At 44.8% G+C, this 27,603-nt stretch overlaps 1 protein-coding gene across 2 annotated transcripts in view; it reads right to left on the bottom strand.

The window, feature by feature from the left end:
* Positions 1-27,010, bottom strand: part of BLOC1S5 (biogenesis of lysosomal organelles complex 1 subunit 5) — a 49,304-nt gene extending 22,294 nt beyond the window's left edge. Inside the window, exons 1-3 of one of the 2 annotated variants that reach the window (XM_033934714.1) lie at positions 26,851-27,010; positions 23,116-23,198; positions 2,078-2,207 (exon numbers count right to left, since the gene is read on the bottom strand). In XM_033934714.1, coding sequence (XP_033790605.1) covers positions 2,078-2,207; positions 23,116-23,198; positions 26,851-26,944 — 307 coding nt within the window. In that variant the 5' untranslated portion in view covers positions 26,945-27,010. Of the gene's footprint in view, positions 1-2,077; positions 2,208-10,933; positions 11,037-23,115; positions 23,199-26,850 lie in introns of those variants that run through there. The other variant, XM_033934716.1, reaches the window with a different exon arrangement.
* Positions 27,011-27,603: the final 593 nt, after the last annotated feature.

Here is a 27,603-nt window from a genome sequence, read left to right as displayed (position 1 = left end):
CACCCACTTGAAGATGCCAATGAGTGGGCATCTATGTCTCATCCTGCATCTGGAATGTCTTAGGGGGCTCAGTAAGCTGGCTGGTGATCTCCTCCTCTGCCTCTGGAGGACTGGGTAGGATTTTCAGCTGGAGCTGGTGTGCTGTTCCTTTAAGGGGGCGGCGCCATGCACAGCGTGAGCAGGTATGGGCATGGCTTGCCACATATGTGCTCCAAGGCTGGCGCCAAGCATGTTGGAGCAGTGCTTGCCACCTGTAGTTGCTGGGGGAGCTGTGATGGTGCCAAAGTCGGCACCGAGCACTTTGGAGCAGTGCTAGGTGCCAGAGGTTTGGGGAATCTAGCATTAGGAGGGTTTTGAGAGACCCTCACCTCCCAGATGGACGCTGCCAGTCTGGTTTTCTTTGGTGCCCTTGGGTGGTCCTCTAGAAGTCCCAGAGAGCATAAAGTCTGAGCTTGTGGGCCTTCGGGGACATCTGATAACAAAGCGAGAAGGTGGCCATGAAGTGTGCTTCTTCCAGACATCGGACATAGACACTGTGGACATCTGCTGTGCTCATCTTCTTCTTGCAGGCTGGGCATTTTTTGAAGCCGGGCTTGGAGCTTCTTTGCTAGTTGATTTCATTTTAGAAGAGATTTTAGGAAGAGCAGGTTTCTTTGCTGTGTACTGGGCAGCAAATAGTGTAAAGTGGGGCACCAGAGGATTATAAGAACATAAGAATAGCGTTACTGGGTCAGACCAATGGTCCATCAAGCCCAGTAGCCCGTTCTCACGGTGGCCAATCCAGGTCACTAGTACCTGGCCAAAACCCAAGGAGTAGTAATATTCCATGCTACCAGTGCAGGGCAATCAGTGGCTTCCCCCTGGGTATATAAAGCAGTGGTTTCCCCCTGGGTATAGAAAGGGGGGCTAGCACATGCTCAGAGGAAGGTTTCAAAGGTTTTCTTCTGAGCTCTGGGAGAGCAAATCCGCTTTTAGGGCACATCAGAATCTCGCCACGGCACACAGTTTGTGATACACTGCAGTAACTAATGACAGAATTAATTAAATTTCAGCCATATTCATTTTTTTTCCCAACCTGCAAGGCTCTTTTTCTACTGTAAGCTATAGCAAAACTTGTCAGAGATTACTCACAAGCAGCAGGGGACTAGTAACACAGCCAGACTAGGTCAGAAAATAGAACTGTGCTACTTTTAATGATCTAGTTTCAGAATATTGTAAGCAGAAAAAAATTCCCACTTTTAGGGGTAGTTTTATAATTGTGTGCACATATAGAAATTTTGAAAGCTAAAATATATACATACTTCTACTGTGTAAATTATCCTACAGAAAGCATGCACACATATTTACATCAACCCTTAGGCCTGTATCAATTTTCAGGGTTAAAATGGGCCGTTTGCCTTTGAAAATTATCTACAAGTAAAACATGCCCATGGACTTACACATACCTTTTCTGTGGCAAAGCTACTTTAAAAAACCCCCCACAGAGATCTGAAAATCCAGTCTACAGTAAACCCCCGCAAATTTGTGGTTCGCGAATCGCAGACTCAGTAATTTGCAGCATTTTCCGATTGCCACTTTCTGGCACTAAAGGCATGATTACACCAATCAAGAGCTTCTTTGACACACTATCTGGAGTGTCAAAGCAGCTCCTGATTGGTGTAGCTTGACTTCAGTACCAGGAAGAGGCAGTCGGAAAATACCGCAAAATGATTTTCAGCACCCGCCGGCACCCCAGCTGCCCTCTCCTGCCTTCATCAGCCCCTAAAACATTATTCATGGTTTTTTTAAATTCGTGGGGGTACCTGGAATGGAACCCCCACGAATTTTGGGGGAGTACTGTATATATATTTTTTTCCAACCCTGCTCCCCTTTATCCTCTGCAAATACCTCATTAGGGCTAAAAGTACGCAAAATGTTGATAATAAATTCAAGTAAATGTCTCTTAAAATTTTTCTCTATATCAAAATAACTGGACCTCTTACACAATAAAAAAACAACTTTCTATACATTCCCCTTGAGAGGCTCTCTTTAGAAATTTGTACTACAGAGGCAAATATGGCAACCGTTGTTAGCTTACATGTTTGGAGAGCTTGGTTCAGGCTATTATGCATGGCTTCTTGACAACTTGGCAAGGTTTGATTGTTTGTTTCAGAAACCATACTCTTCAGTTTCTCAAGGACCCTAAGTTCTCGAAGTCCACGTTTCTCCTGTTAAGAAAGGACAAGCAACCAACGTTACCAAGAAAAATATAATATTGCATCTGTTTTACCATAGAGGGTTGTATCTACCTCAGTCTTTGTTATAGGCTACTAGTATTGCAGCCTGTTTTTGCCAAACTGTGCCACACTCTTGCACATGCACTGCTCTTAATTACATACAGTAAAGAAAGGTTTGCTGAAATTTCAGTACCTAATCGTTACTGATGCTGCGCATATACTAGAACTGAAAATGTATATAAAAGATGTGCTTGTAAACCAGTCTAACAGCCACAAGTATGCGTTAAATGGAATATAGACTTAGGTTGCATCAGACTACCTAACTCATGGAAGGGCGACAATTAAATATTGCTGGAGTGAAAATTTTTCTGAAGAGAGATTTGCATTGTTAATAGCTCATAAGCTACAACCCATCTGTATTCATAAGTGTCCCTTGTGAAAACTGCAGCCTTAGGAAAACTGAGTCCATCAACTGGCACCATTTCACCTTTCCTTAGCTACTCAGACCAAGGAACTCTGCTGCTCTGAGAATTCCTCCTTTGGATCATAGCCACCAAGAGTTCTCCAATAAGTCCCTGGCAGTCCTCTACAAGAAGAACATTCTCCATCTGAAAAGATTTCCCTCACAGGTAACACTGTCCTTTTCAATATGTTGCTAAGGAGAAATCACAAGGCCTTTATTTGGTTTCCTAAAGTACCTTCACATCCCCCAAAAGATGCCCATACAAGCAGGACATAATTTAGCAAGCCCTGTACACCCTAGTGGGAAAGAAAGCAGATGCAAAGTATTGTTTTCAGTTATCTTCAATAACCCTGAACTGCCATATTACATTGCGATTGCTAACCAGAATCTTGGTGCTCCTATAAGTCTAAGATCAAAATCATCACAATACTATGTTACAGTATTCCACAGCCTCTTTCTAACTCTACACTGTTGAATATTTTAGAAAAAGAAAATCCAAACTGGACTACAGCAAATGAAACCAAAACAAATGAAAACCAGAAAACTGCAGGAAGCAGACACGAAACACACCAAACTCATAGCTGTTTGCAAACCCACCTAAAATAGCAGTGTGTTCATTAAGAACATAAGAACATAAGAACATAAGAAGTTGCCTCCGCTGAGGCAGACCATAGGTCCATCCTGCCCAGCGGTCCGCTCCCGCGGCGGCCCATCAGGCCCATTGCCTGAGTAGTGGTCTATACCTATCTATACCCTTCAATCCCTTTTTCTTCTAGGAATCTATCCAAACTTTCTTTGAAACCATTTAATGTTTTCTTGTCTACAACAGCCTCTGGAAGCACGTTCCATGTATCCACCACCCTCTGAGTGAAAAAGAACTTCCTAGCGTTTGTTCTAAACCTGTCCCCTTTCAATTTCTCCGAGTGCCCCCTTGTACTTGTGGTGGTCCTTAATTTGAAAAATCTGTCCCTGTCTACTTTTTCTATGCCCTTCAGGATCTTGAAGGTTTCTATCATGTCTCCTCTAAGTCTCCGCTTTTCCAGTGAGAAAAGTCCCAACTGCTTCAACCTGTCGGTATATGGGAGATTTTCCATTCCCTTTATCAGTTTAGTTGCTCTTCTCTGTACTCCCTCAAGTACTGCCATGTCCTTCTTGAGGTACGGCGACCAGTACTGGACACAGTACTCCAGATGCGGCCGCACCATTGCACGATACAGCGGCATGATGACTTCCTTCGTCCTGGTCGTAATACCCTTCTTAATGATACCCAACATTCTGTTAGCTTTCTTTGAGGCTGTAGCGCACTGCGCTGATGCCTTCAGTGTTGCGTCTACCATCACTCCCAGGTCTCTCTCCAGGTTACTGACCCCTAGCGGTGTTCCCCCCATTCTGTATGTGAACATCGGGTTCTTTTTCCCCACGTGCATGACCTTGCATTTCCCTATGTTGAAGCTCATTTGCCATTTTTCGGCCCACTTTTCCAGCTGCGTTAGATCCTTTTGGAGATTTTCGCAGTCTCCCCTGGTTTGAGCCCTGCTGTATAGTTTGGTGTCATCTGCAAATTTAATAACCTCACACTTGGTTCCCGCCTCTAGGTCGTTTATGTAGATATTGAACAGGAGCGGTCCCAGCACCGACCCCTGCGGAACTCCGCTCGTGACCCCTTTCCAGTCTGAGTACTGGCCCTTTACGCCAACCCTCTGTTCCCTGTTCGCCAGCCAGTTTTTGATCCATCGGTGGATCACCCCTTGTACCCCGTGGTTCCATATCTTCTTAAGCAGCCTTTCGTGTGGTACCTTGTCGAAGGCTTTTTGGAAGTCAAGGTAAATGATGTCTATAGATTCCCCTTTATCCACCTGGCTGTTTACCCCCTCGAAGAAGTGCAATAAGTTTGTGAGGCATGACCTACCCTTGCAGAAGCCATGCTGACTCGGTTTTAGCTGCTCATTGTTTTCGATGTGTTCACAGATGCTGTCCTTAATCAGTGCCTCCATCATCTTTCCTGGGACTGAGGTCAGGCTCACTGGCCTGTAGTTTCCTGGGTCTCCCCTTGAGCCCTTCTTGAAGATGGGCGTGACATTTGCTATTTTCCAGTCCTTCGGGATCTCTCCGGTTTTTAAGGATAGGCTGTATATTTGTCGAAGTGGCTCCGCTATTTCGTTTTTTAGTTCCTTGAGTACCCTTGGGTGAATGCCGTCCGGACCTGGAGATTTGTCACTCTTTAGTCTGTCTATCTGCTTGAGTACATCTTCTTGGCTTACCTCTAAATTGACCAGTTTTACATCTTGGTCTCCTTTTACGCTCTCTTCAGGTTCTGGGATGTTGGTTATATCTTCCCTCGTGAAAACTGACGTGAAGAACTCATTTAACCTGTCAGCTATTTCTTTCTCTTCCTTTACCACTCCCTTCCTGTCTCCATCATCCAATGGTCCCACTTCTTCTCTTGCCGGTTGCTTCCCCTTGACGTATCTGAAGAACGACTTGAAGTTTGTTGCTTCCTCTGCCAGTCTCTCTTCATATTCTCTTTTTGCTTTTCTAACCGCTCGGTGACACTCCTTCTGGTGTTCTTTGTGCACTTTTTGGTTCTCCTCTGTTTTGTCTTTTTTCCATTTTCTGAACGATGCTTTCTTGTCGCTTATCGCCTTCTTCACTGCATTTGTTATCCACACTGGGTTTTTTGTTCTATTTTTTTTGCACCCTTTCCTGAACTTGGGGATGCACAGGTTTTGCGCTTCGTGCACAGTTCCCTTGAGTAAGGTCCAGGCTTTTTCTACGGAATCCATCTTCCCTATGTTACCTTTGAGTTTTTTTCCCACCATTTCCCTCATGGCATCATAATTTCCTTTTTTGAAATTGAGTGCCGTCGTTGTGGTTCTTTTCCCCTTTGATGATCCAATTTCTAGCCTGCACTGGATCGTGTTGTGATCACTGTTACCTAGCGGGGCTAATACTGTCACCTCCTTTGCTGGCCCCTCTAGTCCGTTGAAGATTAGGTCAAGAGTGGCGTCACCCCGTGTTGGTTCCGTGACCAGTTGCTCCATGAAGCAGTCCCTCATGACCTCTAGGAATTTGGTCTCCCTTGCGCAGTTTGAGTGCCCAATACTCCAGTCTATCCCTGGATAGTTGAAGTCCCCCATCACCATCACCTTTCCGCTTCTGCATACCTGCCTCAGTTCTGCCTCCAGGTCCTGGTCGATTTCTTCAGGTTGTCCTGGTGGGCGGTAGTACAGACCCATTTTAATGTCTGCCCCAGTTCCTCCCTGTAGCTTAACCCATATTGATTCCAAGCCATCCGCCTGTACTGTTGTTTCCATCCTGGTTGAGGGTATGGAGTCTTTTACGTACAGCGCTATTCCTCCACCCTTTTTATGTGCCCTGTCTCTCCTGTATAGTTTGTACCCTGGTATGGCCACATCCCATTGATTTTCCTCAGTCCACCAAGTTTCTGTGACTCCAATTATGTCTAGGTCCTTTTTGCTAGCAGTGATTTCTAGTTCTCCCATTTTGGCCCTCAGGCTCCTAGCATTTGTGTACAGGCAGTTTAAGACCCAGTTTTTTGCCCTCTCTTTTTGTTCTCCTCGTGTTTTGGTACTCCTGCAGTCCTCCTCATGGTTTGCCAGCCCCCGAGCTTCATCCTCCTCCTGCTGCTGTGTGTCTGTGACATCCTCAGCCTGTTTCCCCTGCACCACTTGTTGTCGTAATTTTCTCTCAGTTCTGGTCTCTATTTCACAAGGTCCTTGCTCCTCTGGCTCCTGTTGTTCCATGTTGGTGTCTCTTACGAGTTCCATTTGTGCCCTCGGTCCCTGCAATGCGTCCTTAGGTCCTTTTTCAAAACATACACACTCAGTCCCAAGCTTTCCTTCCCAATGTCCCAGGTCAGTATCCTTGTCAGGTACTGAAGTCCGATGTGTCGAGGTCAGTTCGACTATCGGCTTTCCCCTTCTCTTCAGTTTAAAGCCAAGTCTATGACGTTCTGGACGTTGCGTGCCAGCATCCTCGTCCCAGCTGTGCTAAGGTGTAGTCCATCTCTTCTGTAGAGCTTGTTCTTCCCCAGGAAAGTAGTCCAGTTCCTAACAAAGTGGAAACCCTCCTCCTCGCACCATCTCCTCAGCCAAGCGTTAATTGCTTGTAGTTCGCTCTGTCTCCTTGTGTCCGCTCTCGGTACTGGCAGGATCTCTGAGAAGGCTATCCTCCTTGTCCTTAGTCTCAGTTTCCTCCCCAGGATCCTGAACTGGTCAGTTAGTGTAGTCCTGTTGAAGTTTCTCCTGCTGATGTCGTTTGTTCCTATGTGGATCACTATTGCTGTCTCCTCCGTCTCGGCTCCCTCCAGGATCCTCTCGATATTGTTGATGACGTCTTTTGTTCTTGCCCCCGGGAGACATGTCACCAGTCGGTCCTCTCTCCCTCCGGCTATGTGACTATCCACTCCTCTCAGGATTGAGTCTCCAACCACGATTGCTGATTTCCCCTTCTTTAACTGTCTCTCTGGTCTCAGATCTGTGTCATATGTGCCGTCCATTCGTCCGTCGTCTGGGTTCAGCTGTGTCTCCGCCCCTGGTCTCAGGTCTGTGTCCTCTGCGCAGTCCGCTAGTCCATTCTCCTGGCTCTGATGGGTCTCCTCCTCCTCTGTCTGCCCAGGTCCTCCGCAAGGTCCTATTCCCATGGTGTCTGGTAGTTCCTGTCGTCCAACTGTCGGTTCTCTCCTGGTGTGTTGGTGGTCTCGTGCCTCCATCCTCCTGCAGGCCTCCTCAATGAACTTCTCGAGCTCCCTAACTTGTTCCGCGATGTGGCTCCCTCTGGTGGTGTCTTCAGTTTCCCAGCATTGCTCCTCCATGGTGCAGAGTCCCTCCAGCTCCTGGACTCTAACCTGCAGTCTCCCGACCTCCTGTTTCAGGCTGTCCAGTTCCTGGCATCGACCGCATACGTATGCCTGCCTCCCGGAGGGGAGGTAGTCATACATATGGCACCCGATGCAGTATACTGGGTAGCTCTGCTGGGTTCCCACATCCTCCATTGCTCCTTTCTCTTTCCTATGTCCCGAGGTGTGAAAGGATTGTGCCCGGCGCGCAGCTAGCTGAAAGAGTAGAAAGAGAAAGAGAGAGAGAAATGAGAAGTGAGAAGAGGGGGGAAGTACCTGTGGTATATTAGATATTGCTGCTGGGCTGCCTGGGCTCCTTCTTAAGGCTCCTTCGCAAAGGCGCTCTCGCTAAGGCGAGCGCCTTTGCCGCGCGCCGAACGGCCACGCGCCGTTGGCTCGCCCCCTCTTAAGGGGGAGTCTGGGCTGAAGCCGCTGACGCGGTGGGGGTGGGCGGAGCTACCTCTCGCCTGCCCCTGGCTCTCTGCTGGCCTGTCGGCTCTCCCCTCGCGCTGGCCCGCTGAAAAAAAAAAGAAAAAAGAAAAGAAAACCTCTTTTCTCTGCTCCTCTCCTGTCCCTCTCCTCGCCTGCCCCTCTCCTCTTCTCCGACGCCGAAGCCGAAGCAGTGAGCCCCTTGCCGCGGATCGCCCCCTCTTAAGGGGGAGTCTGGGCTGAAGCCGCTGACGCGGTGGGGGTGGGCGGAGCTACCTCTCGCCTGCCCCTGGCTCTCTGCTGGCCTGTCGGCTCTCCCCTCGCGCTGGCCCGCTGAAAAAAAAAGAAAAAAGAAAAGAAAACCTCTTTTCTCTGCTCCTCTCCTGTCCCTCTCCTCGCCTGCCCCTCTCCTCTTCTCCGACGCCGAAGCCGAAGCAGTGAGCCCCTTGCCGCGGATCGCCCCCTCTTAAGGGGGAGTCTGGGCTGAAGCCGCTGACGCGGTGGGGGTGGGCGGAGCTACCTCTCGCCTGCCCCTGGCTCTCTGCTGGCCTGTCGGCTCTCCCCTCGCGCTGGCCCGCTGAAAAAAAAAGAAAAAAGAAAAGAAAACCTCTTTTCTCTGCTCCTCTCCTGTCCCTCTCCTCGCCTGCCCCTCTCCTCTTCTCCGACGCCGAAGCCGAAGCAGTGAGCCCCTTGCCGCGGATCGCCCCCTCTTAAGGGGGAGTCTGGGCTGAAGCCGCTGACGCGGTGGGGGTGGGCGGAGCTACCTCTCGCCTGCCCCTGGCTCTCTGCTGGCCTGTCGGCTCTCCCCTCGCGCTGGCCCGCTGAAAAAAAAAGAAAAAAGAAAAGAAAACCTCTTTTCTCTGCTCCTCTCCTGTCCCTCTCCTCGCCTGCCCCTCTCCTCTTCTCCGACGCCGAAGCCGAAGCAGTGGTACAAGGTCCTGACACAGATGAAGGAAGTTCTGAGCCTATGCGTAGAACTTTTCAATTCCTGTCTAAAGTACGAGTGCAATAATTGGAACAGAGCTAGCAAAATGCAACACACAGTATGTACTTACATTGCCTATTGGATAGTTCATCCACACCCAGTGCAGCACTTGACCTTTAGTTGTGTAGCAGTCACAAGGTCAGAAACATGGACACTCCATTGCAAGATTGCACCATCGAAGAACAACATGCAGTAGTGCACTTTCTTTGGGCAGAAGGAGTGAAACCTGTGGATATTTACTATCAGATATTGACTCAGTATGGACACAGCAGCATGAATCAATGAAAGGTTTACGAGTGGGTAAAAAGGTTTAAAGCGGGAAGAACGGGTGTAACCATTCTGATTGCAAGAGCACACTGACAGGGTGAAAGCCTTGATAAGAAAAGACTAATGGATAACAGTGTCTCAATTGGCTGCAAATTTGGATATCAGCTGTAGATCTGCATTTGCATAATGCAAGATGACTTAGGATATGGAAAAGTCTGCACATGATGGGTTCCCATACAACTTTCTGATCTGCATAAGCAACAGCATGTGGAGGTTGTGACCATGTTCCTGAGATGGTATGAAGAACATCTGAGTATTCTGGAGAGAATTGTCATTGGCAATGAGACATGAGTGCATTACTGTAAGCCAGGGAGCAAAAGACAAATCATGATGAAGAAAGCAGTGTGCACCTAGCTTCAGGAGCAGCTGAAAAACTTCTTCTCTGTGTCGTCTTGTATAGGATATGTGGAAAAGTGATATGTTCAATTGCTCACAGTTACTTCTATTAAAACCATTAAATGTATTTTGTCTTTACTTTTTGATTTACCCTCGTATCTCTCCAGCCTATATGAAGAGGTTCTCAATGACCTCCACCACTGAATAATAGTGGTAGAACTGGAATACCACATTTACCTGATACAGTAAAGTCAGAGAGTTTCCATTTTTTTTCATATCATAGGGAAAATAGCTTACAAAAAAACTGGAAACTCGCTGGACTAAGTGTATAGCCCTCGATGGAGACTACATTGTTTTAACTTGCCTTTTTACCAAACTTTTCAAACCACTCTCATATTTCTTTCACTGATTAAGTGATCAAGCAGTACCACCTGGTGGTGGACATCTGCCTCTGAAGAAAGAGCCAGAATTTATTAAGCATGCTTCAGGGCTCTTTCCTGTAGACCAAGATTTTTGCAAAAGCAAAATACTTCATAGTTACATCATCATTCCAAAATATGCTCACCTTGGACAAGCTAATTTTATTTCTCTGTCATATAACATTTTGTACAGTTTCAAAGAAGGCATAGTGGGGTAAACTGCAGAGTACCAGCTATAGCCATAATCACTTCTTTATGGAAAGGGTGGTGGATGTCCTCCTTGTGGAGATGAAGACTATATCTGAATTCAAGAAAGCTTGGGGCAAGCACATAGGATCTCTAAATGAATGGAAGGGGTAAGTAGATGGATAGGCCATATGATTGTCTTCTATGTCCTTTCATTCTGTAGGAGTTATGCAAAACTTTCATCTTGGTGTGCCACCTTTTATATAAAAATCTCCCTAAATCTATATACATTGCAATGTTATTTTGCAGAAATGTTTTTCCAGATTTAAGCTGGATGAAGTGACAAACTGAGGCACCTTTAAAAAACAGCTACACTCCATCCAGAACATGAAGATCAACTGAACATCATCTTCTTTCTATATCTTCCTTAATTAGCACAAGGCGCGCGGCTATTTTTTCGGTGACAGCTCCACAGCGTCGGAACACCCTACCAGGCTATCTGCAAAATGAAACAGCACTGGATAGATTCAAAGGCTCCCTCAAATGTTTCCTCTATATGGATGCATTTGAAACTTAGACTCAAGGACAAAGACTTTCATATTGTTTACATTTCTTAATGCGTATATTCTATGACCACCTTTCTTTACATTTCTATTTTTTAATTTATCCCCTCCTGATAGTGCAGAAAGGAACATATAGGGTTAGCACAATTACTTTTGTAGTTCTTTCCCTTTTCCATCCTGTACCAGTCCAGTTTTGTACGTTTGTTTGAAATCTGTCCATGTACCATATTTTTCGGTCCATTAGATACATCCCCCTGTAGAAGAAGAAAAAACAAGGGAAAATAATTTCCTCCTCTACAGGGGGGTGCGTCTTGTGGTCTGGTGCTAAGTAGCCTGAAGCAGCCCGCCCCTAGCCCCCAGCCACCCGCCCCCAGCCCGAAGACACCCCATAGCCAGAATCTGCCCGCACCTGAAGCCTCCGGCCTGCAACCCAGTCAGAAGCCGTTGCAGTGAAGGAGCCTGCCAGATGCCGCCCACACCTGAAGCCTCCGGCCTTCAGCCCATTCAGAAGCCATCGCAACGAAGGAGCCCACCCGAAGCCGCCAGCCTGAAGCTGCCCCAATACCTTTTTAAAGTTGCGGTGCTCTCCTGGGCTGTCTTTTGAAGCAGAGCAGAGCGGCATAACTCAGGAGTGCGACCTTTGCGCTTCCTGCCTGGTCCCGCGCCGCTCAGTGATTGGCTGATGTCAGTTCTCAATGAGAACTGACCTCAGCCAATCACTGAGTGGTGCGTTACCAGGCAGGAAGTGCAAAGGTTACGTTCCTGCATCGTGCTGCTCTGCTTCCAAAGACAGCCGTCCGGCAGGAGAGCACTGCAACTTTTAAAAAGGTACCGGTAAGGGTGGGGGTGGAAAAAGTGCATCTAATGGTGTGAAAAATACGGTATATTATTGTCCCCCCATTTTAGAATTGCACTTGATTAGAAGTTTTTGATATGCATATACATCAAATTTTAAATAAAACTTGGAAACTTTGCAGACATCACAGGGCACATATCAAAGGAAAACTATCTGGTGATAGAGAAAAAGTATCACAAATGAACTGAGTGTTTCAATGTCAAGTTCGGCAAGACAAAGATTCAATATTCTGACAAATATCTCATGGATATTTATCAGAATATTGAATCAAAGCATGTAAATAGAAAAACCAGATTAGCTTTTAAGGAGATTAAGAGATTGCGGCAGAAATTACAACCTCGACTAGGGATGCTTAAAGACGCCAATGGAATGATATTGAATGATCCAGAAAGCAATAAAAAGAGATGGAGAGAATATACAGAAAATTTATACAAACAAGGCAATGAGGATAACATTGGGGAAATTGAGCTGGAAAATGAAGCCGAAGAAGAACCAGATCAGGGGTGCCCAAAAGACCAATCGCGATCGACCAGTAGATCGCGAAGGCAATGCGAGTTGATCACTGTGCCTTTGCGTTGTACCTGCTTCCTGACGCAGAAGCACCGAGCTGACCAACCTTCCCCACCCGACGTCAATTCTGATATCAGAGAGGAAGTTCTGGGCCGGCCAATCACTGCCTGGCTGGCTCAGAACTTCCTCTCTGATGTCAGAATTGATGTCGGGGTTGAAGACTGGTCAATCCGGCGCTTCTGCGTCAGGAAGCAGGGAGAGCTTGGGGTGGCAGTGGTTTGGGGGACAGCAGGAAGAAAGAAAGAAAGGGCAGGCAGGGAGACAGAAAGAAAGAAAGGGGGCATGGAGAGAGAAAGACAGACAGAAAGGGGGGGCAGGGAGACAGAAAGAAAGACAGACAGAAAGAAAGAAGGGGGCAGGGAGAAAGAAAGGGGAGAGGGGCAGGGAGAGAGGAAGAAAAAGTTGGTGGAGGGAATGAGGTCTGGATGCATACAGTAGGCTGAAAAAAAGGGAAGAAATATTGGATGCACAGTCAGAAGAAGAAAGTGCAACCAGAGACTCATGAAATCACCAGACAACAAAAGTAGGAAAAATGATTTTATTTTCAATTTAGTTATCAAAATGTGCTCATTTTGAGAATTTATATCTGCTGTCTATATTTTGCACTATGGCCCCCTTTTACTAAACCACAATAGCGGTTTTTAGTGCAGAGAGCCTATGAGCATAAGAGCAGTGCAGGGCATTCAGCGCAGCTCCCTGGGCTAAAAACCACTACTAAGGTTTAGTAAAAGGGGAGGGGGTATATTTGTCTATTTTTGTATAGTTATTACTGAGGTGACATTGCATAGAGTCATCTGCCTTGACCTCTTTGAAAAAACCCCGGAATATAAATGATAATTCACATTTTCTCTGCATACAGTGTGCTTTGTGTTTTTAAAAAATTTTATTGTTGGTAGATCATTTTGACTTGGTCATTTTAAAAGTAGCTCGCAAGAACAAAAAACAGAAGTTGTGACAGAGGAGAAGCTTCTGACCACACACACGCGACTGCAGGCACAGACAGGCTTCACCGGCTTCAGAAAGTTTCTTTTCCAAAGCGCTGCGAAGGTAAGGGGGATGGAGGGAGAGAGAGAGAGATAGATTTGGCCGTAGGTAGGGAGGGAGGGAGAGGGCCGCGCATGATTGGTGACCACGTGCCTTCCCTCCCTTAACTGTGGGGACAAGGCCATTCACCGCTCCACGGGTCGGTGGATGGCCTTATCCCTGTGCCCGCAGTGAGCACTCCCCCACCCCCCCAACCACCGTTTTAGCAGGTTACCCACAGCTAGCCACGGGTAATTGCCACCGTGTCATTCTTTAATCCTGCTCAGCAGGAAATATTGGGTTCTAGGCTGAGGAGGATCAATTCTGAGCTCCTTCAGAGACTCGAGAAGATCCATCAGAGCAGCAGACTTGAATAGTCCTGGTCCACAGTAGCACTCAGACCCTGATCCACTTCACACAGTGTCGCATCGTCTTTGACTGAAGCTTCACTCTGAAAGAAGATAAGCATTCAGATCATCATCTTCAGTGACCCCATCCAACCAACTGTCAGAGTCCCGGGGAGACATGGGTCTCCACAGACAAACAGATGCAGAGTTAAAGGGAAGCTGCGCAGATGGTCGCTCTTCAGCTGACCCAGAAGATGAACCAGCGCTGCTGACATAGTCTTGCCAGAACAAGTTCACAAAGTCAGGAGTAAAGGGCATAGAAGACCAAGAACCCCCTTCAAGAGGATATTTAGAGTGCTTTTTTAGATTTAGGGCCATCAGCGCCCTTACTAGACACTGGCACCGTACTATGGGACTCAAAAAGGACAAAATCATCCCAACAGTCATTTGGCAGTATTAATAAGATAGAGGCTGAACCCGAGGACCCTGCCTCCTCAGTCTGAGTAGCAGAACCCGCGGTGTAAGGGCACACTTCCAGTGCCCATCTGGCACAAACTTCACATTAATTCATGTTATTGGAGCCTGGGTACTCCATCCATGGTGGCAAGAATCAAAAACTAGGCTTTTTGAAGAAGTTTGAGAACTTAGAATTCAAATCAGGAAAATTTCAAGATGGCCGCTGCCAGGATTTCCCACTGAAAAATAGATAGACCTCCAACAGAGGACCACAAAATCCAGTGATTTTAGGATTGGGGGAACAAGGCTATATTACAAGTTATCATCACAAAAACATCAAATTCAGATACACACCCTCCCCGAACTGCCCTGTGGGCTGTGACAACCCTACATACAGATCAGACACTGGGAAGATGTGCTGCAGCCTGCCACAGCTCCTCTCAAGGTAACTGAAACTAGGGAGAAGAGGCCCAGTTTCTCCAATCTCTCACTGTACGGCAACTCCTCCAGCCCCTTATCATTTTAGTCGCTCTTCTCTGGACCCTTTCGAGTAGTACCGTGTCCTTCTTCATGTATGGTGACAAGTGCTGGACGCAGTACTTCAGGTGAGGGCGCACCATGGCCCGGTACAGCAGCATGATAACCTTTTCCGATCTGTTCGTGATCCCCTTCTTAATCATTCCTAGCATTCTATTTGCCCTTTTCGCTGCCACCTCACATTGCGCGGATGGCTTCATCGGCTTGTCAACCAGTACTCCCAAGTCTCTTTCCTTGGGGGGTCTCTCCAAGTACCGCCCCGGACATCCTGTATTCGTGCATGAGATTTTTGTTGCCGACATGCATCACTTTACACTTATCCACATTGCCAAGTCGATGCCCATTTCTCGAGCTTGATTATGTCACGTTGCAGATTTTCGCAATCCCCCTGTGTCTTCACTACTCTGAATAACTTCGTATCGTCCGCAAATTTAATCATCTCACTCGTCGTACCAATGTCCAGATCATTTATAAAGATGTTGAAGAGCAAGGGTCCAAGCACCGAGCCCTGCAGCACCCCACTGGTGATGCTCTTCCAGTCCGAGTATTGTCCATTTACCCCCACTTTCCGTTTCCTATGCTCCAGCCAGTTTTTAATCCACGTGAGTATTTCACCCTTGATTCCATACCTTGCAATTTTCCGAAGTAGTTGTTCATGTGGAACCTTGCCTTCTGAAAATCCAGATATACAATGTTGACCGGGTCGCCCTTGGCTATCTGCCTGTTTACTCCCTCGAAGAAGTGCAGCAAGTTCGTCAAACAAGATCTGCCTTTGCTGAAACCGTGCTGGCTGGTCCTCAACAGACCATGTCCGTCAAGGTGATCAATGATGCAGTCCTTTATCAGCGCCTCTACAATCTTTCCTGGTACTGAGGTCAGACTCATGGGTCTGTAGTTTCCCGGATCTCCCCTCGAACATTCACCACCTTCCAGTCTTCCGTAATCTTTCCCAATTTGATCGACAGATTGGTTATTAGTTGAAGCAGTTCAGCTATAGTCCCTTTCAGTTCCTTGATGACCCTTGGATGGATGCTATCCGGTCCCGGGGATTTATTGCTCTTAAGCCTATCGATCTGCATGCATACCTCTTCTAGACTGACCGTCAACCCTGTCAGTTTCCTGTCTTCATTTCCAGCATATAGCCTGATGAGTTCCGAAATGCTGTGTATATCCTCTTCAGTAAATACAGACACAAAAAATGTGTTCAGTTTGTTGGCGATTACTTTGTCCTCCTTTAGCACTCCCTTTATTCCATGGTCATCCAACGGTTATTCAGAGTAGTGAAGACACAGAAGGATTGCGAAGACCTGCAACGTGACATAAACATGCTGGAGAAATAGGCCGCGACATGGCAATGAGATTTAACATGGATAAGTGTAAGGTGATGCATGTCGGTAACAAAAATCTTATAAACTAGTAGTTTTGATGTCTTCTTTAATGTATAGTGCCACCCCTCCCCCTGACTTTTCCTCTCTGTCCTGACGAAATAAGTTGTATCCCGGTATAGCCATATCCCACCCATGAGAGTCTGTGAACCAAGTTTCGGATATTGCCATCACATCAAGGTCGGCATTTATTATTTTGGTCTCTAATTCTAGAATCTTATTGCCTAAACTGTGTGCATTAACATACATAGCCCTCCATGCCCCGTGATTGCAAAGTCCCTGTGGGGAGTTTCCCACCTGGGGTAGTGTGACTCCTAGAGAATTGTTTGCAATGGGGGCACTTACTTTGGTCTTAGAATTGGAGTTTCGACTCATCTCGTCAGGATCGTTCCTTACTGCACTTGTATCTGAGTGGGTACCCTCCCTCGACTTACCTAGTTTAAAGCCCTATGAAGCAGGCGGGCTAGTCGGTGTCCAAAGACGTGCTTACCCCTTCTGGTCAGATGGAGTCCATCTGGTCCCTGAAGTCCTTGCAATGCCTCTCCATGGTTCAGGAATCCGAAGTTCATTTCCCGGCACCATCCTTGAAGCCACTTGTTAGTCCTCAGTATACGCTCATCCCTGGCACTTCCTTTGCCTCTAACTGGGAGGATCGAGGAGAAGACCACCTGCACTCCTGTCTGCTTCAGCCTCTCACCCAGGGCTCCAAAGTCTCTAGTTATGTTCTCCGGGGTGTTCTTAGCAGTGTCGTTTGTGCCAATGTGGATGAGGACCATGGGGAAGTGGCTCCAGGCAGACAGCAAACCTCCCTTGACTAGGATAGTAGACTTGGGGGTGGGTCAGTAGAGTGGGCAGACCTGATGGGCTATGGCCCTTATCTGCCATCATCTTCTATGTTTCTATGTTAGTACAGGATGTCCGGTGCAGTACTTGGAGAGAGCCCCCAGGAAAGAGACTTGGGAGTACTGGTTGACAAGTCGATGAAGCCATCCACGCAATGTGCGGCGGTGGTGAAAAGGGCGAACAGAATGCTAGGAATGATTAAGAAGGGGGATCACAAACAGATCGGAGAACGTTATCATGTCGCTGTACTGGGCCATGGTATGCCCCCACCTGGAATACTGCGTCCAGCACTAGTCACCGTACTTGAAGAAGGACACAGTACTACTCGAAAGGGTCTAAAGAGTGACCAAAATGGTTAAGGGGCTGGAGGAGTTGTTGTACAGTGAGAGATTTGAGAAACTGGGCCTCTTCTCCCTTGAAAAGAGGAGACTGAGAGGGAACATGATCAAAACATTCAAGATAATGAAGGGAATAGACTTAGTAGATAAAGATAGGTTGTTCACCCTCTCCAAGGTAGGGAAAACGAGAGGGCACTCTCTAAAGTTAAAAGGGGATAGATTCCGTATAAACGTAAGGAAGTTCTTCTTTACCCAGAGAGTGGTGGAAACCTGGAATGCTTTTCCGGAGGCTGTTATAGGGGAAAACACCCTCCAGGGATTCAAGACAAAGACAAGTTCTTTCTAAACCAGAACGTATGCAGGTGAGGATAGACTCAGTTAGGGCACTGGTCTTTGACCTAAGGACCGCAGTGGGAGCGGACTGCTGGGCACGATAGACCACTGGTCTTACCCAGCAGCGGCAATTCTTATGTTCTTGAATTTGACATGCTTGATATACAGGCTAGAGCAGTAACTCTCAAGCTCCAGCACACTAAATAGAGCAAATGTTTTCCATGGCACATTTTTAATTGAAATTATAAAATTGCAAAACCAACAAAAAATTAAATTTTAAAGTTATTTATTTAAAGTTCTTTATACTATGTATGGGTAATTGTAACAATGGTGAAACTAAAGTAGATAGAATAGAATTGCTAATCAATGTGATGGATGTGCTTGGTTCAAAACGCAGCTAGAGAGTTGACAAGCAAACATGTATTTCATCATCCATCTCTAGTTGCTCTTTGTTTAAATTTAATTTCTGTCAGAGCTGAAAATCCAAGTTCGCAAAGCTATAAAGATCCAAATGGTAACATTGTTGCTCAAGTTAGGATAACTACTGAATAAAACTATGAGTAAAACTGAAATTACTTGCCTTTAGTTTTCAAGGGCCAATTATGTCAAAGAATGCTGCTTGTTTGGGCGGTTGAATCCTTATGCATGTATACACTCATAACATTGACAAACTCTTGTGCACACAACGTACATGTCATCTATTCTAGTGTATACTTATGAAGGGAATTTTTTTAAATAAAGTAAAATTCTGGAATCTCTCATGGCACACCACTGTACCGTGAGAGTTTGAGAGAAAACTAGGCTAGAGTCTCTAAAACTTGTGGAAAGCCTGAGAGAACATTAAAGAATCATGAGACAGGAGACAATGGTATGGGACAGAAAACAAAGGGTAGGGTTAAATGGCCATTTTTCTCAATGAAGAAGGATAAATAGTGGTGTGCCGCAGGGATCTGTACTAGGACCAGTGCTATTTAACTTATTTATAAATTATCTAGATACTGGAACTACAAGTCAGGTGTTTAAATTTGCAGATGACACTAAATTGTTCAAAGTTGTTAAAACTCATGTAAACTGAAGGAAGATTGGGCGTCCAAATGGCAGATAAAATTTAATGTGGGCAAATGCAAATTGGGAAGAATAATTCAAATCATAATTACCGGATGCTAGGGTCCACCTTGAGGGGTTAGAGCTCAAGAAAAAGATCTGGATGTCATCATAGACAATATGCTGAAACCTTCCACCCAATGTGCAGCGGCAGCCAAGAAAGCAAACCAGATGCTAGGATTAGAATAGGAATGGTAAATATATTGGCTTTATTTGCTGCTTCATATTAAAAGATAATATATTGCCTTCTGAGTTTTTTCATTACACATCTGGGATGGGGTAGGGAGGTAGGGTAGGGAAAGGTATTGGGAAAATGGATATTAAATTTTCATATTAAAGTTGCTTAGTTTAGCTAATATTAATAACTGATGGAAGGGGGTTGGGTATAGTTATGATTCTATATATTATTTGTTTGAAATAGTGTATTCTCTATAATATTTTACTATTTTCAATTAAATGTATTACACTATTGTAATTTAATAAAATAATAAAAATGTTAAAAAAAAAAATGAATAGGAATGGTAAACATAACATAACATAAATCTTTATTTATATACCGTGAAAGCCTTTCAGTTCAAGGTGGTTTACAGAAAAAATGGCTGATGATAATCAGCGAGCTACAGCAATAGTATGGTAAACAAGTCTAAGAATGTTATAATGCCTCTGTATCACTCAATGGTGCAACTTCACCTTGAGTACTGCATTCAGTTCTGGTCTCCTTATCAAAAAAAAAAAAAAAAAGATATAGCAGAACTAGAAAAGGTTCAAAGAAGAGTGACCAAGATGATAAAGGAACTCCTCTAATATGAGAAAAGACTGAAGAGGTTAGGGCTCTTCATCTTGAAAAAGAGATGGCTGAGGGTAAATTTGATTGAAGTCTACAAAATCCTGAGTGGTGTAGAACGGGTACAAGTGGATCGATTTTTTTACTGCATCAAGATTTACAAAGACTAAGGGACATTTGATGAAGTTACAGAGCAATACTTTTAAAACCAATAGGAGGAAATACTTTTTCACTCAGAGTAAAATAGTTAAGCTCTGGAATGCGTTGCCAGAGGATGTGGTAAGAGGATTAATGTAGCTGGTTTTAAAAAAGGTTTGGACAAGTTCCTGGAGGAAAAGTCCATAGTCTGCTGTTGAGACAGACATGGGGGAAACTACTGCTTGCCCTGGATCAGTGACTTAGAATGCTACTACTATTTGGGTTTTTGCCAGGTACTTGTGACTTGGTTTGGCCTCCGTGAAGATGCGATACTGGGCTAGATGAACCACTGGTCTGACCCAGTAAGGCTAGTCTTATGTTCTTAATAGCGTGTCTGTCTTTAGACTGCACTCAGAAATAGCTATGGTGCTTTAATTAAAACTGCACTCTCCATGGCTTTGGTGAATATTCTGTAACATATATTCAAGAAAGCCTATAGGGAAAGAAATACTTATATGGTGAAATAGTATAATCAGATTATTAAATTAGAGCTAAAGCTGAAATATGACCGGAAGGAACAACCATCAGGATTGGGATGTTCCATATCTGAGCCTGGATAAAGAAAATAAAACATATAGTCCCAGATTTTATATGTGGCGCTGTTGGCATTGGCTGCCTTAAAAATGGTTGCTGATTGCATGTTAATTACACGATGGCGCCATTTATAGAATTGCGCATTCAGGAAAGGTAAGCGCTGAAAATGTAGGCCAGGGTTTTCAAGGCCTACATTTCCGGTGCCTATCTTCCACATGAATTGTGCCTATGGAGGCGCTTTACAACACCTAACGCCACTTCTGGCATTGGCCACGTGTACAGTGGCATTAGGCATCATAAAACGCTTCCGTAAGTGCAATTCCAGTGCCAATTTTTAGGTGCCAGTATGTGCCTACATTTTTCTTTTAAATGTCTTCTTTTCTTTTATAAACGGCATTTTCAACTTAAGTTAGGCGACTTACTTAAGGCACCATTTATAGAATCCGGATCATAGAGCCTGTACACTGCAACTAACATGTCCATCATATAACCAGCATGTATAAAACGGCTTTACATAGCATCTCAATTTTCAGCGAAACTGTCTACCTTCCTCTGAAGTCAATGTATGCAAGTGGCCGAGTGCATAGCCTAGTGGGAAAACAAGTTATTTCAGAATACTCTTTTCCTGACCTTGAAGACACTGATTCTTAACTTTGTCATTGCGGAATCTACAAATCAGGTGGATTTTCAGGATATTAACAATGTATATGCACGAAATATATATTGATACCCAAACTCATCAATCACCTCCAAGGACCAAGTTGGCAAACACTGCCTTGCTTAACATGCTGTTCAGAATACTTATATGTCCGACATTACACTTAAGAATGATCATTGCTCTGTAGCCCCTCTCATCCAATTATTCTCTAATGTGTAGGGATGGAGATCTGATAAATTCTGATCCAGGCATCAGAACCAGGCCAGGTCGGCACACTGATCTAGGCCCTGTGTACGGATCTAGGCCCTGAGTAAGGCTCTGAGCCCCTGTGAAAGAATTATGAGCCCATGTGAAAGAATTATGAATTATTCCCATTCCCTCTCCCTTCTTGCCATGCAGCCATTCTAAGTAAAGGAAAATTCTAGTCCCTTGTCACATATTAACCTGACACAGGTTTACCTTTATCCCTTATATGGGCAACAATCAGACTTTGCCTACGTGCAGGCCCTGAGCTTAAGGCTAATTAAGAGAGCTTAAGGAGTATGCATTATAACCTTTGGACTGTCACATACTTATCTTATTTGAGCTGTCCTTATTTGGAAAGGACATCAGCTGACAGGCACTGCATATGTGCAAAGACTCAGGCTCTGTCCACGTGTTAATCAGGCCCTTGTCTAAGTGCTGAGTTGGAGGATGATCACGAGGTAAGAGCACGAGGTAAAGGGAGGGTGATCACGATGTATAAGCATGTATTTTTCTTTATATCCACCAATGTAAAAGCATATACCTTTGTACTCACCAATCATGAGATGTGTAAATAAGGGAGTTACTATGATGTCATTAGCTTAGAAGCATAATAAAAAGGGACTCGGAGCTAGCCCCTGGCAGCGCCTCCTTCTCGACTCTAAGACTGCGTGTGTGTGTTTCCTGTGTGAAATTCCTACACTAATATTTGGTTGACATCAAAAAGAATCCTTAACAGAGTCCAACTAAACCTACCATCCACAAAATACCTCCACTACAAACAAATTTTCCACTCTATGCTAACCTATCTGGGTGTAAAAATCTGGAATGACCTAGAAGAAGCTATCAGGAAAGAGACAAACTACACTAGATTCAGAAAAAACCTGAAGACTCATCTTTTATTATCTCAGTTTCTGTATAGTATCCCCTACATCCAAGTCCCTCCTCTTATCTCTCCACGTCCTCTTCCCCTCCTTCTTTACCCCTTCCTCTTTGATCTGTCACCTTGAGCCTGTATAGGTATGTGCGACTCACAAATGGAAGATTAGATTAGATATTCACCCTACAGCAAGTTTAAAATTAACATGCACATAGCTATCCTCTGGCAAAAAGTTCCAGAACTTGTAGTAAAAGCATTTAGCATATTTGATTTTAAAAAAATGGTTTGAACAAATTCCTGGAAGAAAAGTCCATAAACAATTATAGAATAGGGAAAGTCACAGCTTATTCCTGGGGTTAAGAAGCATGAAATCTTGCTACATTTGGAAACAGGATACTTGGTTACATGAAATGTCTGAGCCAATATAGCAATTCTAAAGTCATTAAAATGATTCTTCAAGAGCTGATATCATCAGACAACTGGCTGTACCTTAAAAAATATATATAATCAGGGCTAGATGCACAAAACTGTCCAATCATGTACCGATGGTCACTAAGCAAGTTTGTCTAGTTTAGCGACCAATGGAAATTTGACAACCCAATGTTCAAACTCACCATGTGGTTTTCCATGCAGTGGTACATTCTCCGATTGTCGTCTCCCTCCGGTACTTGAATAAAAATCAGCACGATGGATGCCTATTCACTCCTACCATCACAAACTGCCCACTCCCCAAACCAACCAACCCTCCCTCCTGCCAGGACACCCCCTCCCTTTCAAAAAAAAAAAATCAGTCGATGGGATGCCCACTCCCTCCTATCACTGGATGCCCTACCTGGTCCCCCTTCCCCACCGCCGTACCTGTTCAAGAAGTAGATAGCAGGAGAGATGCCCAGTCCCTCCTGATCACAGGCCCGTCACTCCAAAATGTCAGGTTTTCTCCTTCCCAGTGCATCCTGGGATGCATGGGGAGGGGCCTAGAGCCCTGATTGGCTCAGATGCCTAAGGCCTTAGACATCTAAACCACAGGGACTTAGGCTTCTCCCTCTGTATCTCAGGATACACAGGGAGAAGTCTAAGGCCCTGTCTCTTCTCTACATGCATAGCAAAATTTGGTCACAACCCCCTAATTTTTACTTTGAAAATTTACTATAAAACACCACCTCTTGCTGAACATTGTTGTGTTTCACAATGGACCCTTACATTTAACAATGGGAAAAACAAACAACAATTTAAAAAATGCTTACTTCAAATTCCTTAATAAAGTATCGTACTTCTCCTTGAATAATTGGTCTGTGATCCAGCAGCCTGGAATAAATTTCTCCAATATCTGTAAAAGCAGTAGAGGCAACAGACTAATTTTTGTTCCGATAGAAACTTAGACTTAATTAGATTTTATTACCACATTAACAGTTTGATTTAAGCTACCAAGTGGTCCTTTTGCAAAGCTGATCTAAAACGCAGCCTTGGCACAGCCTTATGCAGGTCTTTCCCATACGCTAAGGCCATTTTTAGCACAACTGGAAAATGGTCAGTTTTCCCATTTTCCAAATTCATGGCCATGGGTTAATGTTGCTATTAGTGCATGAGCTCTTACTGCCACCTATTTTATAGGCAGTAAGGGCTTACGTGCTAATCACATGCTAATCAGTTAGCATGCAGAAATGCAGATGTGCTTATTAGCAAAGAAACACCCACTCTCCACCCCCCCAGTAAGTTTTTTTTTAGCATGTGGTTCGAGCATACACATTGCAAAATTACTGTGGGACACCTGTGCTACTGCTTACTGCAACTTTGTAAAAGGACCCCCAAATGATAACATAGTTTGTGTGCAAATATAACTCCTTTTCCTCTGTTTCCATCATAAGGTTTCTGGCAAATTAATTTGCGCTTACTACAAATTTCATGTTTCTAACTTGAGATGAGTAAATAAGCATAATGAGAATGGGAGGCCCTAGAACAAAATAAGTCTCAGATTATAGTACTTTACTCATGATGTGGGGTGGAGTCAGCATGCAAAAAATCGCTAATAAGCAAAACCGCGAGTGCTGAAACCATGAATACGGAGGGAGAAATGTATGATGAGAGTCAACACAAGGGCTTCCCATTTTACTGAGAAGTGGATAAAAAGAAAGGCTGAAAACTCCAAACACTGATATTTCACTTCTTTTAGCTCTTTGAGATGTTTATGTTTTATTAACATTTGATATACCTGTACCGCTTAAGCATATTACAGATCTAAGCGGTTCACAGTAAAATACAGATAAATTAGGAAAGGAACTCAATTAGAGATAGGAAAACTAGAGATAAGATAAAGAGATAGGATATAGCTAAGAATATAGAATGTGCACCCCTCACAAAAAAAAACAACTCAAATCTGATCACTGCCTATACCAAAAGGAAGAAAGTAAAATGTATAAAAAGGAGAGGGTAAGATATTTATACAGTGCAAGTTAAATAGGTCAAATTAACACAATTAAAAAAAAAATGATATAAGGATTCAGCGTAACTTAGCAAAATAAAATAAACTCAAATATAATTAAATAAACAAATATAGGAGAATAAAACAATATCAAGATTTCAAGAAAAGATGGAGCGGTAAGGAAAGGCAAAAAGTAAAAAAAAACAAAAAACTAATAGAAAACAAGATACACTAAAATAAAGTAAAACAAAGGCCCTCACCGGCCTAGGTTCTGTGCAAGACCATTGATTCATCGATGCAGAAGTCAGTAGTTAGTTCTACCACCACTACAGGATACAACCCTGCAGACAAGCAAGACGGTGGATATCTGCAATGCCGAAGATAGGACAGCAGGTAGGCCATAGGAGGTCTCCTGACGTCAAGCTATATAGATTCCGGCAAACTGTCTCCAGTTCCCGATGACGGGGAGAACAGTACACAACAGACTCAGGACACCCGATGGCATGAGAGGGCATTGCAACGAAATCACCGCCGCTGATATGTTAGTGCGACTACATTATCTATGCCAATTCAACCTAAATGAGATGGTCTGGATAAAACCAGGATTCCCAGGATCTCCAGGATCTAGGGCCAACCACCTTAAGAATGGAATGCTCCTTTTTTTTCATTTTCAAAGCCTTGTGGTTTTTATTTGGCATGTGTCTAATTGCCTCTTCTCTCCTTCATCCAAACTTTTAAGATCTTCCCCCAGTGTGACTCACTCTACAGCCCCAGAATTGCACATTTATGTCATCACTACACAAAAACTAAAAGACAGAGCACGCAGGTAATTCTTTATGCTCTCTCACTGGTCCTGAAACTGCTAAACATGTTTCTCCCCCTTTCATTTTTATTTCTACTACCCTTGCTACTTCTCAGCCTTTTCCTATTGTAAACAGTGTTTCTTTCTCCTGCTCTTCACTTACTGCTATGTGAACCACTCTGCTGTGGTTTTATGAAATGACGGTCTGTTAAGCCTAATTAATCATAACTATTATAACAATTCCTCACGGATGGTATAATTGAGCCTGTATCATCAAGAACACCAAAACAGAAAAAAAAGCCTTTTCACTGTTTATGAAAATATGCAAGTTGGCATCAACTGTGATTAATGCATCTCAGATTACAAAGCTGCAAATTACCACCAGTACCTGGCATCATTTGCGAACACACTAGCCTAAAAGTGCTGAACACAGAAGCGCCCCCTTCGAGATGTGCTGTCTTTCAGTGGGGAATCCCCATGCTCTTTCACCCTTCTCTGTAAAGCCCGCCTCCTATGATGCAGTTCTATTCTTCTGTGAATGGGATTGGCAGAGAAGGACAATGATATCAGCAAAAGGGAAGGGGACTTCCTGCAAAATGACAGAAAATCTGTCAAAACAGTTGGTGCAACTAGCAGAGCTAAATAGTGGAAGCTGCTGCAGGGAGTAATTGTGGGGGACTGAAAGAGGCATAAAATACAATCAATATGTTCCAGAAAGAAGAAATATAAATAGCAAAGTAAAGTGAAGGGGTGGAGAGTGGGGGAACAGTGGCAGGAAACATTCATATTTTGCACTCCTTACCCCAGGAAGGGCTGTATCCCCATGGATTTAGCACCCTTCACCACCTATAAGGCAGAAAACATCCATTCCCTGCACTCCATCCCCATCAAAAGCACAGGATAAGGGGCAGGACCGGCAGAGAAGGAGAAAACGGCCTTACAAGCCTATTTCTACTGCCCCTCTGGTTGTCATTCTAAACTAAAGGGAGTCCCCGCGTTGACGTCTTCTCCTTGTCTGCTGGTTCGCCCACACAGGAACAGAAGAGCATGTCATAAGGGGCGGGACTGGCAAAGAAGGAGAAGACAGCGTTGCAGTGGACTCCAGCAGCAATCAAAAAAAGAGGAGGTCTGCTATTAAGGTGGACCAGGATTCTCGAAAATCCAGCTTTTTTTTTTTTTTTTTTTTTTACCAGGATCTCAATACAAGTCAATGAGGATCCTGGAAATCCTGGTTTGTTTTTTTTTACCATGTTCCTAAACGAGATGGTGCACTGACTTTAAATCAGTCAAAGGCAGCGATATGGAACTATTTGATTTCACCGTCTTCGTTCGCAGGTCGATGGGCATAATACCCATAAGATGCTAAACTGGTCTGGTTTGGATCCTCAGTGGCCCCGACTTAAACATGAATAAGGACCACTGCAATCTCGGGACCTCCCCAGCACTTTTATGACCATAGAGGAGGCAGTTTGGTAATAAAGAACTCTGCTGTCATCCGCATGCCGCACAAATGATAAAGAACTAGGAGTGACGAGTCCTGAACGATTTTGCACGTTCCAGTTTTCAAATCCCTTTCCTAACACACATTAAAACCGCATACACTGCACTGCTCAAACTGCATCATCCCTTTCCAGTTGGCACCTATGACGAAAGGGCTTAATACAGATGGTTCCACTGCAGGTCAAACAAACCTGAAGTTAACGTGCCAGTCAAATAAGTGAGCTATCCCTCTCGCCCTCCCCAGCGACCCTACCTTACCCTTTATAATAAGTTGAGCCGAGACGGCGGCCGGGACCGGAGTGTCCCGCTTCCGCAGGCTGTGCAGCGGGGACCCCACCGCCCTGCTGCTCATCGCGAGGACCTAGCAAAGCCCAGCGACTTCACTTCCTGTAAGGTGTCACCGATTGAAAAGAGGGCGGGCATTGAGAACGTCGCCACAGCAACCACGACTGTCGTTCCCATGACTACACTTCCTGGGGGCGTGTACTGGACGCGGTTAGCTATTGGTCGTTGAGTACTCTCTTCTGATTGGTGCGTAACACTACGCAGACTGGAGAGTTGTAGGGCAATTCTGTTTTCTGCCTTATGGTTCGTGGGCTTTAAAGCCCTCATTGGAGATATTCCGCCCTAGCATCTCCTCTCTTTTCCTTCCAGCTCTCCCTCTATGATCTGGCAGCACCTTCCTTTCCCTACCCCCTTGCATCTCTCTCCTTTCATTCCATCTTCCTCCTCCTCCATGCTATGGTATTTCCACTCTTTCCGTTGCTTCCCCGTCTTCCCCATGGTCTGGCGTCACTCCTCCTCTCCCTTTCATTCCTTCTCCTTCCTCCCCAATTGGATAGCTTAATTCCTTACCCTCCCTCGAATTGGTTGCACGGTGCAGTAATGCTGCCCTATTCATGGAAAAATGATTTGATTTGGCGTACTGAATCGATTCGATTCACTTTTCCCGCCCAATCAGACAATCAGATGTTTTTTTTCAAATGTCCTGGCAGATTTATTTTATAGCCT

Source organism: Geotrypetes seraphini, chromosome 2, assembly GCF_902459505.1.
Source record: "Geotrypetes seraphini chromosome 2, aGeoSer1.1, whole genome shotgun sequence".
NCBI lineage: Eukaryota > Metazoa > Chordata > Amphibia > Gymnophiona > Dermophiidae > Geotrypetes > Geotrypetes seraphini.
The sequence above is the reverse complement of the archived record's forward strand: the minus strand, read 5'-3'. Positions and strand labels throughout refer to the sequence as shown.